At 36.7% G+C, this 14,085-nt stretch overlaps 1 protein-coding gene and 1 pseudogene across 1 annotated transcript; both read left to right on the top strand.

Annotated features, from left to right (window-relative positions):
* The first annotated feature begins 693 nt into the window (after window positions 1–693).
* LOC120193643 (peroxidase 20-like) lies at window positions 694–2,079 on the top strand. Its single transcript, XM_039196082.1, is given in 6 exon segments — window positions 694–967; window positions 1,034–1,225; window positions 1,338–1,503; window positions 1,612–1,620; window positions 1,623–1,649; window positions 1,652–2,079. Coding segments are annotated over 6 exon segments (996 nt in total). The 5' UTR covers window positions 694–745; the 3' UTR covers window positions 2,032–2,079.
* Window positions 2,080–3,083: 1,004 nt separating this feature from the next.
* Window positions 3,084–4,448, top strand: LOC120193603 (annotated as a pseudogene).
* The last annotated feature ends 9,637 nt before the right edge of the window (window positions 4,449–14,085 follow it).

Here is a 14,085-nt window from a genome sequence, read left to right as displayed (position 1 = left end):
CGAAAAACGTTTTCAGTGAAATAAACAGACCTTAAGTTTGAAGAGGTGGGAACCAGACTACTATGATATAGATTTAACAACAGCATTAAAACTTGTCATGTCGGTGGAGCTGAATGTATAGAAACAATTCTTTTATTTTTGTCATATAGTTACTGTTATAATTTATATTTCTTCAAACTCTTCTTAAAGGTCGAGTTCAATCACAGAAATTTTGCAGAAATTTCAGCTTTGCAGTTTAAACTCCTTGCATAATGTACATAATTCAACTTCTTTCATGTGAAGTTTAATCCAACTTTGGTGATGGTATGAACTAAATTGGCACTTTCAGAAGTTTACTGAAAATTCAGAATGATGGAAAGGTTCAACTGTTCAAGAGTTAGACAGAACCATAATTTGACTATGCATTTATTGATTTTAATAACACAACAAGAGCTTAAACTACAACATATGTGTTGAAATTTTCGTTCTCGGTTTTGAATCGGATCATTCAGACTGTAGCAGTGGCAAGACTAGTAGTTACAGAAAATAAAGACAACGGTTTGGTTGGGTTAGTTGCATCAACTTTGATTAAAGAGCTCAAAGGAATTTTAAAGACAATTAGGTTTGAAAATAACAGATGATGCATTAATGGTACAAGAAAACCATAACTGTCAAACGTGCACGCATATATAGATAGCTATATGTTGCTGCAATATTCCTACGAGCTACCTTGATTCCATATGTAGGGTTCTTTTCATTTGCTTCAATGGAGATTACTAGAGCATTCTGTATACTCCTGGTTTCGGTTTTAAACGCAGTTAAAATTACATCGAGCGTCGAAGATGGACTACTGTATCTTGATTACTACAAAGAAACATGTCCCTTGGCAGCAGAGATTGTTAGCAGGAATGTCGAGATTGCAGTGCTTAAAGATCCTCGAATGGCTGCTTCGCTCCTTCGCTTGCATTTTCACGATTGCTTTGTCATGGTTAGATTTCTTTTTCTGTTTCAGTTTCCATGGTTTAATTGATGAAAATAGTATTTGGGGTGCTAGGGATGTGATGCATCAATTCTTTTGGACAACAATGGAGACATCATTAGTGAAAAGCAAGCAGGGCCTAACCTGAATTCGTTGCGTGGATTCGAAGTCATCGATAAGATCAAGCACCTTTTGGAAGAGGCTTGTCCTTTGACCGTCTCTTGTGCCGATATTCTAGCAATGGTCGCTCGTGATTCCGTCACATTGGTATTGAAACTCACAGTTTTTCTTTATGTTACTATATGTCTGATCTAATACCAAATGATTCGAGGCAGCCGTTGTAATACCATCGTCATAACCAAGTGTTCTGTTTCACCAGAGAGGAGGCCCAAGTTGGGAGGTCTGGTTAGGGAGGAAAGACTCCTTGAAAGCAAGCTTTGATGGTGCAAACCAGTTCATTCCAACCCCAAATTCCTCTCTGGAGACTCTCATTGCCAACTTTAACCAACAAGGTCTCGATGTAGAAGATTTGGTTGCTTTGTCAGGTCTCTCTCTCAATCCTTAATGTATGTATGCAAATTGCATGCATGCATGTATATATGCATATTGGAACACTACCATAAAATCAATTCTTTGATTAATGAAATGAACAGGTAGCCATACATTGGTAAGGCTAGATGCTTGAGTTTCAGACAAGAGTTTACGATATAAACATGGAAGAAAAGTACGACAAGTACCAACGATACCGGACTTTTCGAAGAATCCTCCGGTCCATATGCCCGGAATCAGGAAGGGACGAAGCGATCGCACCGCTCGATTTCTTAACTCCTGCAAAATTCGACAATCAATATTACATCAACATTCATCAAGGAAATGGACTGTTAGGATCTGATAACGTGTTGGTGAATGAAGACCATGAAGGGGAGATAAAGAAGCTGGTTTGGGATTTTGCATCAGATCAAGAGCTTTTCTTCAGTTCATTTGCAAAGTCAGTTGTTAAGATGGGGAATATAAATGTACTAACTGGAATTGATGGGGAAATTAGAAAGAACTGTAGGTTTGTTAATCCTTAGGCTTTAGGCTTCTTCAAGAAAATGACAAAGCAGGGCCTTCATCAGACTTAACAAACAAACCAACTAGTTGATGTAGTAAGCTACTTCTATGTTGTATATCTATAATATACAGATTATTGAAACCTTTTAATCAACAGAAATATCTTTTATTTTTTATTATATTATTAATTTGATATTATAATTCATTTTTAAAAAAATATATTTAAAAAATCAAATTATTATTTTAGATAAAAACTTACACGTTACTTGAATAAATAAAAGTTTTAGATAAAGCATATATTGTCCTTTTTAACTGCACAATATTAAAAGTATAAGTATGAACTAATTATAATTGAACATATATAATTAAAATATATTAGATCTCAACTTGTATCATAAAATAATTAAATACCTAATTGTATTAAAACAAATTTAAATATCTATTTGTACTAAGAAAAATAGAGGGTAAAGTATATAAATGGTCCCCGATTATAAGGTATTGCTTTGTTGAGTCTCTCGACTATTAAAAGTTATAAGATGGTCCTCCGACTATAGGACATTATTTTGTTGAGTCTCATGACTATTAATATGTTCCAAACTATGATAAAAATTGACAGTTATTTGAGTTGGACGATAAGCTGCTGAGTGGATTATGACAAAATGGTACCGTTGTTTTCAAGAATTGGTTTCACCGTATAATGTTTCAACCATTAACTAAAAGGGATAATAAAGGCGTCCTTGCGGAAAGCAGTTGTCTAAGAAAGAATCGTAGGTTTCTTCATGAAAATGATAAAAGAAACAGTTAGATGTGAAAATAATTGCATCGAACAATTGTGATATGGCAATTGCTATACCATATTCTTCCTCTCACCTTATGGGTCATTCATGCAGCTTCTAAAGGCTTAAAGAGTAAAAGAACAGGGATAATTCTTATAAAAGACAAAATGGTTAGGTATTTTTTTAAAGGATGATTTAAGAAATTACCTAAAGCAGTAACGTAACTATGTTAGTGTTTTATTTAGCTTATAAACAGAAATTAAACTCTTCCCAGATGAGAACTTAGCTTTACAGAAATGGAAACAAAGGTGATGAGCAGAGGATTTGGTGTTTCTTTACCTGTTGACAACGTTCAAGCCCTAGCCCCTAGCATCCAAGAACCTGGAGAAAATCCCACCGAGATATATCAGACCAGAGGTTGACTTAGATGTCGTTTCCATAGATGAATCCCTGCAGATTCCCGTGATTGACATGAGTAAACTAGGTCATGATGATGAACTCAAAAAGCTCCACTTGGCTTGCAAAGACTGGGGTTTCTTCCAGGCACCTAAGCGAAACACAATCTCTACTTCTTTTACATCAATGGACTTGGTAGTTCATCTTTTACTGATGTGTGCAACAGTTAATCAACCATGGGGTAGCAGATGAAGTGATTGACAAAATGAAGACTTACACGAAGGAGTTCTTCAACTTGCCTTTGGAGGAGAAGATTGCTTGTGCTCAGAATCCCAATCACAAAGAAGGCTATGGTCAAGCCTTTGTTTTTTCTGAAGATCAGAAGCTTGATTGGAATGACATGCTCTACCTTTCCCCCCCTGCCTGTTTCCTTAAGAAACATGAGATTCTGGCCGACCAATCCCCCTTAATTCAGGTAAAGTCAAAAACGATCCATAGGGTATGTGTGCGTTGTCATAGGCTAAACAATTCTAAACCCTTATAATCAACTCAGACTATTAAAAAAAAAAAGAAAGAAAGAAAGAATAGGGAGACTGAACTTGAGCTGTTTTCAGGGAAAGCTTTGAGAAGTACTCAATGGAGTTGCATAAGGTTATGATTCAACTCATGAAGTTTATTGCCAATAACCTGGGGACTGATCCGGAGAAGCTTGCAAGTTTTTTTCAGGATTTAACACAAGGAATAAGAATTAACTATTATCCACCTTGTCTAGAGGCAAGCAGGGTTTTTGATGCATCCCCACACTCTGATGCTACCAGCTTAACACTCTTGCTTCAAGTGAATGAAGTTGAAGGACTACAAATCAAGAGAAATGACAAATGGATCCCTGTCAAACCCATCCCTGGTGCATTGATCACCAATATTGGAGACATGATGGAGGTAAATAGGTAATATAACAATATTTGAACTTGTATATGAAATCTGCCTTAGCAAAGACTAAACAAATGTTATAAATGCAAATTATGAGCAATGGAGAATATAAAAGCATAGAGCATAGAGCATAGAGCTATGGTTAATCAGGAGAAAGAGCGGCTTCAATTGCAGCATTTCACAATCCAAAAAAGGGAACTCAGATTGGTCCATTGCCAGATATTGTTAAGGCAAACAATGCACTGTACAGGACTATGCCACTCGAGGAGTTCTTCAGACTGAGGTTTAGCAGGAAAGTTAATGGGAAACTTCTGTTGAATCAAATGAAGCTCTAGTTTAAAATCGTATTTGACTTTATCATCTTTTTGTCCAATGTTGAGCACTTATACGCTACTTTTTCTTTTGGTGGGTGTGCGTGTGGAAACTTTCGTTATAGTTGTTTCGTCTCCAGTGTATAAAATGCCAGAAACAGGAAAGTTGGATCAGGAAATGCAAACTTTGGTGAAAAACTATATTTACATCGATTCAATATGCTCTCAACTGCGTGATTCTCCTAAACAGCATTTGACCAATACTCACAAATGAACTCTAAAGTCTAAACTGATACAAGGAAATGGATTATGTGTTGTTAGTCATAGTAGACCACGAAGGGGACATAATAAAGCTGGTTCGAGCTTTTGCATCTAATCAAGAACTTCTCTTTCATTTGAGAAATTAGTTGTTTAAGATTGGAAAATATAAATGTACTCGCTGCAATTGGAGGAGAAATAGAAAGAAAAATGTCAAAGTATGACGTGTAAAAGATTTGTATATTTGATGAATGTAACATTTACAAGTGATGAGTATGTGTAAGATTACAAGGAAACCTAATTATACAAAGATAAGGAAAATAAAAGGTTACACAAGGTAAGGTTTATACAAGATAAAATTGGATTGAATAGGATTAAATTAGATTAGATTTAGACTAGATTGGATAATCTCTAATCTAATATAATCTAATCTAATCTTTATCTTTGATACCCCCCTATAGGATACAAGATTCATCAGAGACACCAATCTTGGACCAAAAATGAAGAAAGAGATCTCGTCCAATCGGTTTGATAAGAGTGTCCATAATTTGAGCTTTGGATGGAATTTGTTGAACTAATAGTGAACCTACATCAACTAAGTCCCGAACAAAGAAATAATTGAGTGCAAGATGCTTCATACGAGAATTAAAGACTGCATTTTTATAACCATATGTGGCACTGGGATTGTCACAAAAGAGAGATGGGGGTTTGTTTAGTGCCACACCAATTTCCGAAAGTAGATGTTGGACCCAAAGTACATCAGCAGTTGCATTTGTCATTGCACAATATTCAACTTCGGTGGAAGAACGAGAGGTTGTCTTCTGACGAGCCAACTTTTATGAGATGAGAGTAAAGCCAACGTAAATAGCATATCCAATAGTGGATTTTTCCGTCCATAGAGGATCCACCCCAATCCGCACCAACAAACGCAGTGAGATGGAGTGAAGATGATACACGAAAAAGAATGTCATGACATAACATACCTTTTAGATAACACATGATAATTTAGCTGTTATTCAATGTGCAAGTATAAGACCATACATATATTGGGATAAATGATTAATGAAAAAAGCATTATCCATATGAGTAATTGTGAGATATGGAAGAAGTCCAAGTAATTGTCGATAGCTCGAGATATCTAGCGACATAGATGGATCAAGTGGAGGTAGTTTGTCGGAAGAATACATAGGTGTGGAAACTGCCTTGGCATTTTCCATATGAAATTGTGCCAAGATGTATGAGATGTATTATGCCTGCGATAGAAACAAACCAACTAGAGTGAAAATGGCCTTAATGCCAAGAAAGTGGTTGAACAACCCTATATCCTTCAAAGCAATCATCTTAGATAATAAGCTAGTGAAATGAGCAATGAAGTTAGTATTATTACCAGTAAGCAATATTATCCACATATACTAGAGTATACAAAATAACTCTCTTTGTATTACAAATGAAGAGAGATACATCGACCTTTAATTTCTGAAAGCCAAACTAATGAAGAAATTGAAAAAGTTCAATATACCATGCTCTTGGTACATGTTTTAGTCCATACAAGGTCTTCCGTAACTGATAAATATGAGAAAGTTTTGTATGGTCAACATATCCCAGAGGTTGTTCTAGATAGACTTCCTCATGCAAAGTTCCATTTAAGAAGGCCTTATTGATATCAAGTTACTTGATAGGCCAATCATGAGTGCAAGAGTGAAGATAATACGACCGTAGCATGTTTCATCACAAGACTAAAAGTCTCAAAATAGTCTCGACCAGCCTCTTGAGAATAGCCCTTTGCTACTAATTTGGTTTTGTTTCAATCAACAGAGTCATCTGGATGCCTTTTCACACGAAATGCCCATTTGCACCCTACGACAGATTGTTTAGATTGTGGAATAAGATCCCATATCTGATTGTGCATCAAGACAATAATCTCATATTCCATAGCATGCCTTCATAATGGATCTTTAAGAGCATGAGCAATAGTTTTTCGGTTCTAATGTGGAAGGCAAAGGATAACATGTATGATATTAATAAATGAAGGACCAAAATACCTCAGATTTGGCATACAGTTGAGTGGTTATCGTGTATTTTGATGCTGCAAGGGATTTGTTGTAGCAAAAGGTACATCATTATGTTATGACATATCAACCAAGGGTGTTGATGCATTAAGTGGATCACCATATTGTTGTGGTACGTTAAGCAGGGGTGTTAACACTGCAACTGATTCATCATTTTGTCGTAGTATATCGACCAATAAAGTTGTAGGAGATGATGTTGAGGCAGCATAAAATAATGCTGGAGAAGAATGCTTTGGCATAGTGATTACACTCCGTGTTGCAAATGGGAAGATGCGAGGAACAAATTGAACATGATGAGAGACATAAATTATGTTGGTGCATGGATCCAAGAATTTATAGGAAGACTGCATCATAGAGTATCCAAGGAAAACACATTCAACGGACTGTTGTTCAAGTTTATGATTCGTGTACGGTCCTAGCCAAGGAAAAAATACGCATCCGAATGGTTGAAGCTTATCATAGTTCGGTGATTGTTGATAAAGTATGGAGTATGGTGACATGTTATCCAATATTGATGTTGGCATCCAATTTGTTGAGTTAATCGATCGATGGAATCGATCAAGAGAGGGTGAATTGGCAATTAAAATTTCGGTGAAAGTTTTTGCAGAAAATTGAAAAGATTTAAACAACGATTTAGAGTGGTTCGACTTTCTTAACCAAAGTCTACATCCACTACCTTAGCTATCCACACTAAGGATTTTCCAACAAATTCACTAATTTGTTCTTTCTTTTCAGGCCAAAGAGATAACCTTACAACTCCCTTAAGAATATACCCCAATTCTTGAGAACACTCTTTCTCAAAGAGAAGATTACAAATTTGCAAACTTAATGAAAAAACACACAAGGTAAACTTGTTTGCACAATTCTAGAACAAAGAAAAGAACACTCAAGAATGAATACAATTGAGTACAAGTAGTGTTCTTGAAAGCAAAATGAATATTGAATGAAAAATAGGCTTGAAATGCTCAAACTTGAGGTTTGATGTTTTCTCTTTGATTCTCTCTTAATTCTTGATTCTTATTATTGATCAATGGCTTCTAAGCTTGTTTAAATACTCCTTGAATCACTTCTGAACGTTAGAGATCATTAATGAAGTAATTAGAGCCGTTTAAGTGTGAAAACAATTAATAAAATTAGTTGGGAGCGTGTGTACATCGATGCATAGGGCTAGTGCATCGGTACACTATGTGTAAAATTCAATTATTTCGACCGTTGGACCCTTAGTGCATCGGTGCACTAAGAGTGCATCGATGCATAAAATGCATTCGATGTTTTAAAATAGCCTGAGTGCATCGATGCATGGCTTGTGCATCGATGCATAAAATGCATTCGATGTTTTCATAAAAACCTGAGTGCATTTTATGCATTCGATGTTTTCATAAAAACCTGAGTGCATCGATGCATAAAATGCATTCGATGTTCAATTTATTCAATGGTGCATCGATGCATAGATTGGTGCATCGGTACACTCTTTTGAAAAATTAATTTTAGGCTCGTTTTTTGTTCGAAATACTTTGTGTAAATTGTTTCAAAAATATTTTAAGATTAAAACACAATTTTACACTTTAGTAAGGATTGAAATTGATCTTTGAAAGACTTGGAGTAATATTTTGATATTCGAGTAATTAAATCGAATATACTTAGAAAATCATTTGTAAAATCTTAAAATTCAATTATACTTAATTTGTTATATCGAAACATCAAAATGTTTTCAACACAATTGATGAGATAAACAACCACCTGAAAATCACGAGGACAATACTTTATTGGAAGAGATGCAAAGTGAAGTAAAGAAAGACTAGTCTCCACTATGTGACGATGTCTCCGTTCAGCAGTCTCATTGTGTTTAGGAGTATGAAACGATGAAGTGAAGTGTGAAATACCTTCTAAATTCATAATGGAAAAGAGCTTAACAAACTCACCTCCATTATTAGGGAATAGAGACACAAAAGTCCATTGAAAAAACTTTCAACAAGCCTTTTAAATTGAGGAAAAATTGTTGTAACATTAGATTTATTCTTCATCAGGTATAACCAACTATACTTGGTGAAGTGATCAACAAAACACCACATAATATGAATATCCATTATATGACATGTATTTAGTGCTCCAAACATCATAATAAAGTAGTTCAAGAGGGCGAGAGCTTGCCATAACATTTTGACCAAATGACAATTTATGGCTCTTATTAATAAGTGAGTGAGAATAATAAAATTCTTTCAAGCTAGTTGAGTCATAAAGTATATTACATATGTGTAATATAAAGGTTGAGAATTTATCTGACGGGTGACCAAACTTGTGATGCAAATTGGAGCTTGTTAAAGTCCAAATTGGCAGCTGTAAAATTGAGCAAATTCGGTGGATTTAGAGGCCACTTTCGGTGGCAGCAAAAAATTATCAATTTAAGCTGCAGCTTTTGACAATTTGGTAATGGTTAAATCATACATTTAGTCATTGTATGTTAGGATATTTATAAGATTAGTCCTTAAGCTTCAACTATAAATATCCTAACTCATTTAGCTTCAAAATTATCCCAAATCATTTCTTTCTCCCAATACTAGAGAGCTTTCTTGTGAGTGTTTTGTAAACACTTGTAATTTTTCTCTCTTTAGTAAAAGATCTGCAACAGTCTGGAGACGTAGGTAAAATTGGCTAAACTCTGTTATCAATTTCGGGTATTATTTTTTCGTTTTTATTTCGCATTCTCACTAATCTGGTTATAGGGAAATTACTCGGTTATTTCCCAACAACTGGTATCATGAGCTTTTGGTTGTGAATTTTGTTAATATTTTTGCGATGTTACTATTCACGTGAATAGTAAAATTTGGTCGGTGATACGAATTTGTCGACCGAGGTGTTCTAATACACGGTGGTTCGCGAAAATTGTCAGAAACGATCCAAAAGAAGCCAGATTCGAGTGGGAGTGATGGCTTTGAGAAACAAAGTTGATGAGCTCAAGAGGGAGTTGTTCATATGCAAGGGAGAAATGAGTGAATGGGGTGCGCTCAAGACCTTCTTGGAAGGACTTAGATTAGGGGCGATGCTCGAGGGAGAGCAAAGTGATGCCCAGAGACTTTCGGAGGCCATAGCTGTAACAGGAAAGCTGATTGAGCTTGCAGGTGACAAGCCAAGTAGCGATGTGTCGTCCATGCCCATGCCAAGAGATAGTGGCAACAGTGGTGGAGACCGGAAGAAGGTGCAGCAGGGAGATGGTAGAGAAAGTTCTTCGAATGACCAAGGAGAGCCATCGACTATTCGTAGCCAAGGAATGCCATCGGGAAAGAATGACAAGGCTAAGTCCGGGGCGAAGAAGAAGGTGAGCAAGGAAAAACTTAAGTGCTACTTATGTGATGGTCCTCATTTGATCAGAGGATGTCCCGAGAAGCGTCGCCTTACAACCATCATGAAGAGGATGAGAGAGGGAGAAGGAGAAAGAGAAGTAGCAGGAATTGGTGTGGTTGCAAGTGTTAAAGCTACCAAGCCAAGGAAAAGACTTGGTTCAATTGATAGGATCAATACGGCCAAGCAAGGATCGAGACGAGGCAAGACTATTGGTGTTGAGACAACCGAACCCAGAAGAAAGCCCGATGTGTGCAAGTGTCCAAGCAATCAACTTAGGAGCAAGACTTGGTGAGGCTACATATTCCAAAGTAGTCGAATCAAGGGGCAGACATGGTGCGACTACAAGTTCTCAAGTAGTCAGCCCAGGACAAAAACGTGACAAGACTGCAGGTGTCAAAGCAGTCGAGCACAAGAAGGGACCCATTGCGATAGCAAGAGATAAAGTCGTCAAGCCGATGGTGCAAAGTGAGCAAGTCCGCTCACAGTATGCCAGGATGGAGGCATGTTCCAAGTTGAGGCGTCTCAGGCATAAAGGGACACTTAAGGAGTGTATGAGTCGATTCAGAAAACTCATGCTCAAAGTTCCAAGTGTGACTGAAGAAGATGGATTATTCACATTCATGTTCGGATTGAAGCCATGGGCGAAGAGAGTTTTGGAGCAAAGGGAAGTCAAGGAGTTGTCTAAAGCCTTGAAAATCGATGAGTCCATAAAAAAATTTGGAGTCAAGAAGAACAAGACTTCCAAAGCAAAGCCGAAAGTCGAGGATAGCGATAAGAGATTCCGTGATGAAGGCAAGTCAGAGGATAAGGAATATTGTTCCTCGAGTGGCAGAGAAATTCCACTCAATGATGAACCAGATGGTGAGTCTAGGGAAGATGTGTGCAGTCTTGGCACAAGTTCGAGTATCAAAGATGCTAAGCCGAGGGTAAGAGTCGAGCAAACGAGGGGGCACAGACTTAAGATTCCAGAAGTGTTGCAAAATTACCCAAGGGGAGCCGAGTCATCCAAGGTGATGGATGAGCCCAGGATCGAGTTGTCCAAAGAAGAGGACGAACCCAAGATCGAAGAGACGTTGACAGTTGGCTCAAAAAGGTTCATTTTTGCCAAGACGAGTAGAAGTCAAGTGCAGGAGGAGTTGTCCATGTCCAAGGAGTTTGTCGAGCATGTTTGTGTAGAGAACATGGCTTCAGATACCATCATAAGAGAAGGGTCAAAGCAAGGGCTTGTCGAGGATGTTCAAGTGAGGAACAATCCTTCAAAGACTAGTAGACAAGAGTCGAAGGAAGCTAAGACGTTGAGGGACAAGGCAACCACAGAGAAACTGCCCAATAACAAGTGGGTTTACAGGGCGGTGACTACAGACAAACTGAAGTTGTATTCAGCTTCAGTTGGCATGCTACAGTAACAAGAGCATAAATGTTGTTGCATTGATCAAGGCGTGAAGACAGATTAAAATCAGTTTTCAAGTGGGAGATTGTTAAAAAGTCTAAATTGACAGCTTGTTAAAGTCCAAATTGGCAGCTGCAAACATGAGCAAATTCAATGATTTCGGTAGATTTGGAGGCCACTTTCGGTGGCAGCAAAAAATTGTCAATTTAAGCTGCGGCTTTTGACAATTTGGTAATGGTTAAATTATACATTTAGTCATTGTATTTTAGGGTATTTATAAGATTAGTCCTTAAGCTTCAACTATAAATACCCTAACCCATTTAGCTTCAAAAATATCCCAAATCATTTCTTTCTCCAAATACTATAGAGCTTTCTTGTGAGTTGTGAGTGTTTTGTAAACACTTGTAAATTTTCTCTCTTTAGTAAAAGATCTGCAGCAGTCTGGAGACGTAGGCAAAATTGGCTGAACTCTGTTATCAATTTCGGGTATTATTTTTTCGCTTTTATTTCATATTCTCACTAATCTGGTTATAGGGAAATTACTCGGTTATTTTCCAACAACATATGTGTAATATAGAGGTTGAGAATTTATCTGACGGATGACCAAACTTGTGATGCAGTTGATGCACAAGCAAACAACTGGTTGAATTGACTTGAGGAAGAAAAGATCATGGAGCATAGTAAACACCACCAATTTTATTGATTCGAAAAAGAGGAGTTCTCATGGGTTTATCCTTAATAAGAAAATGACAGTCAAAGAATTTAACAAATACATGATTAGCCTAACATAACTGAGAAATCAACACCAAATTTGCATGTAACTAAGGAACACATAAAACATTTGTGAGAGAAAGAGGCTTAGTAGTCGTGGGAACCATGCATCGACCAATGTGAGATATAAGTAGAGAAATACTATTATACAATTAAATTGTATTATAACCATCATAAGTGGAGAGATCTTGAAGAGTTGCAATAGTCGTGGTGATATGGTGTGAAGCACCATGAATGACTTGTTTAGATTCCTGAAGAAGATGTTCGTCGTCAGTTAAGATCTTAGACAACTCAAGCATTATTGTCGGTGTGTTACGCACGTGAAGGGCAACAACTATTGAATGATAGTCATCGTCTAATTGATTAATAATATAAATCAATAGATCTGTATAAGAATCATACAGTTTGTCCAGGTAAGATTAGAGGCAATATCATGCATGTCTTTCATGTAGTCGGAGATAGATCTGGAACCATGCTGATTGTGAGCTAGCTTGAATTTGAGAGCAAGAATGTGATTAGGAGATGCACGAGCATAACTTGCGATTAGGGTATCCAACACCATTTTAACGGTGACAACGAATGAAATGAGGGCTTGAGCTAGATCATCACAACCGCTAATAATAACACTACAAAAATTTGATCATGACGATACCATTGTAGATATTCAGATTTAGCAATCTTTGTTGCAACATTGGTAAACTTAGATGGGGAAGGTTGTGATCCATCAATATAACTGATTAGCCCAAAACCAATAAGAGTGACCTACACATATTGACGCCAAACAGGAAAGATGGCAGACATAAGTTTGATTGGAAAGTTAGTCAGTGCGCTGAGATGCACGGGATCGTTGGTGGTGGAAGATAGAGCGGAAGAAGAAAAAAATGATGATGGAGTAGAGAAATTCTATTAGGCTCTAATTACCATGTAAATGATTTGTATATTTGATGAATGTAACATTTACAAGTAATGAGTATATATAGGATTATAAAGAAACCTAATTATATAAGGTAAAATTGGATTGAATGTAAATAGATTAGATTGAATAATTTAATCTAATCTTTATCTTTGATAGGGCGTTCAAGAGACATACAAATATAAAAATGAATTTCATTCATAAATCTCATAGGAAAATCTCAGTACATTTCCTTAGTCTATATATGTTGTATCTTGCACTAACAATTGGTTATTTCACAGCTAGTGATATTGATAACAAACTCAACGGTTGCTATTGATGCTGGTTACTTGGCAGGATGTCCACCCTGGGTCATGTCTTCGGCTGCACGTGTGTCTGCTGATGCCGGCCTGTCGACTGAGGAGGAAGACGGTCTTAAATAGGTAGGATGAATAATTTGTTTTTTACTTAGAATTTTATAGATTTTCTCCCTCTAAAATTTTAGAAGTTCACCTCCTAAAATTTTGAGAATCTGTTCGTAGAAGGTATAGGTGAGGGACATATGCTAAAACTTGCTCTGATGATGTTTCAGAGTCGATGGTAACATGTAGAAGAGACACTTGAAGGCATTAATCTTTTACTCCTTGTAGTTTATGGCCCGTCCTTATTATCATTGGCATTATTGGAGGGTCCATTATAGATTTCCAAAGATCTGATCCCGAGAGGCTTCAAGAAAGCTTTGAAAATAATAATTAAAAATATATATTAATTCAATAATTCATATAAAAGACAAAATATTAGGGGGTGTTTGTGTTTTAGAAATTAGAAATGATAAACAACAAAGGACGCTTTAAGAAATAACCTAACGCATTAACATGATAATGCTATAAATAGACATAAAAAATTTCTCAAATCAGAACTTGAGACAGCTTTACAGCA

The sequence above is a fragment of the Hibiscus syriacus genome, unplaced genomic scaffold (genome assembly GCF_006381635.1).
Source record: "Hibiscus syriacus cultivar Baekdansim isolate YM2019G1 unplaced genomic scaffold, ASM638163v2 tig00116996_pilon, whole genome shotgun sequence".
In the NCBI taxonomy this organism is placed as follows: Eukaryota; Viridiplantae; Streptophyta; class Magnoliopsida; order Malvales; family Malvaceae; genus Hibiscus; species Hibiscus syriacus.
Note: the sequence above shows the minus strand (reverse complement) of the source record. Positions and strands in the feature narration are given on the sequence as shown.